This window comes from Anarrhichthys ocellatus, unplaced genomic scaffold (genome assembly GCF_004355925.1).
Source record: "Anarrhichthys ocellatus isolate YVR2014 unplaced genomic scaffold, GSC_Weel_1.0 scaffold9325, whole genome shotgun sequence".
Taxonomy (NCBI): Eukaryota; Metazoa; Chordata; class Actinopteri; order Perciformes; family Anarhichadidae; genus Anarrhichthys; species Anarrhichthys ocellatus.
The window spans coordinates 1,047-1,402 of record NW_022289299.1 but is presented as its reverse complement, the minus strand read 5'-3'; the positions used below and the strand labels follow the sequence as shown (position 1 = coordinate 1,402).

Here is a 356-nt window from a genome sequence, read left to right as displayed (position 1 = left end):
AGACGGGTCAGAGAGAGAGAGAGAGAGAGACGGGTCAGAGAGAGAGACGGGTCAGAGAGAGAGAGAGAGACGGGTCAGAGAGAGAGAGACGGGTCAGAGAGAGAGATGGGTCAGACATAGAGAGACGGGTCTGTACTGGGTGGAGGAACTGGGATCTTGTGTTCATCATCAAGTCAAATATCTTTATATAAAACATCTTCTTCATCTTCTACATCATCTATTATTAATTGTTTTTACCAGAAATTCGTCTCTGATGAAGAACTTGGCTCTGGTCACTTTGGGGTCTTCATCAGCATCTGGAACAGCTGGACACACACACACACACACACACACACACACACACACACACACACACA

General features: G+C 46.3%; 1 protein-coding gene across 1 annotated transcript in view; it reads right to left on the bottom strand.

Annotated features, from left to right (window-relative positions):
- Nucleotides 1–237: 237 nt before the first annotated feature.
- The window catches only part of LOC116380876 (guanine nucleotide-binding protein G(olf) subunit alpha-like), a gene marked incomplete at both ends in the record, with an annotated part of 1,117 nt that continues 998 nt past the window's right edge, over nucleotides 238–356 (bottom strand). The window contains one exon of the mRNA XM_031842703.1: nucleotides 238–305. Coding sequence (XP_031698563.1) covers nucleotides 238–305 — 68 coding nt within the window. The remainder of the gene's footprint in view (nucleotides 306–356) is intronic.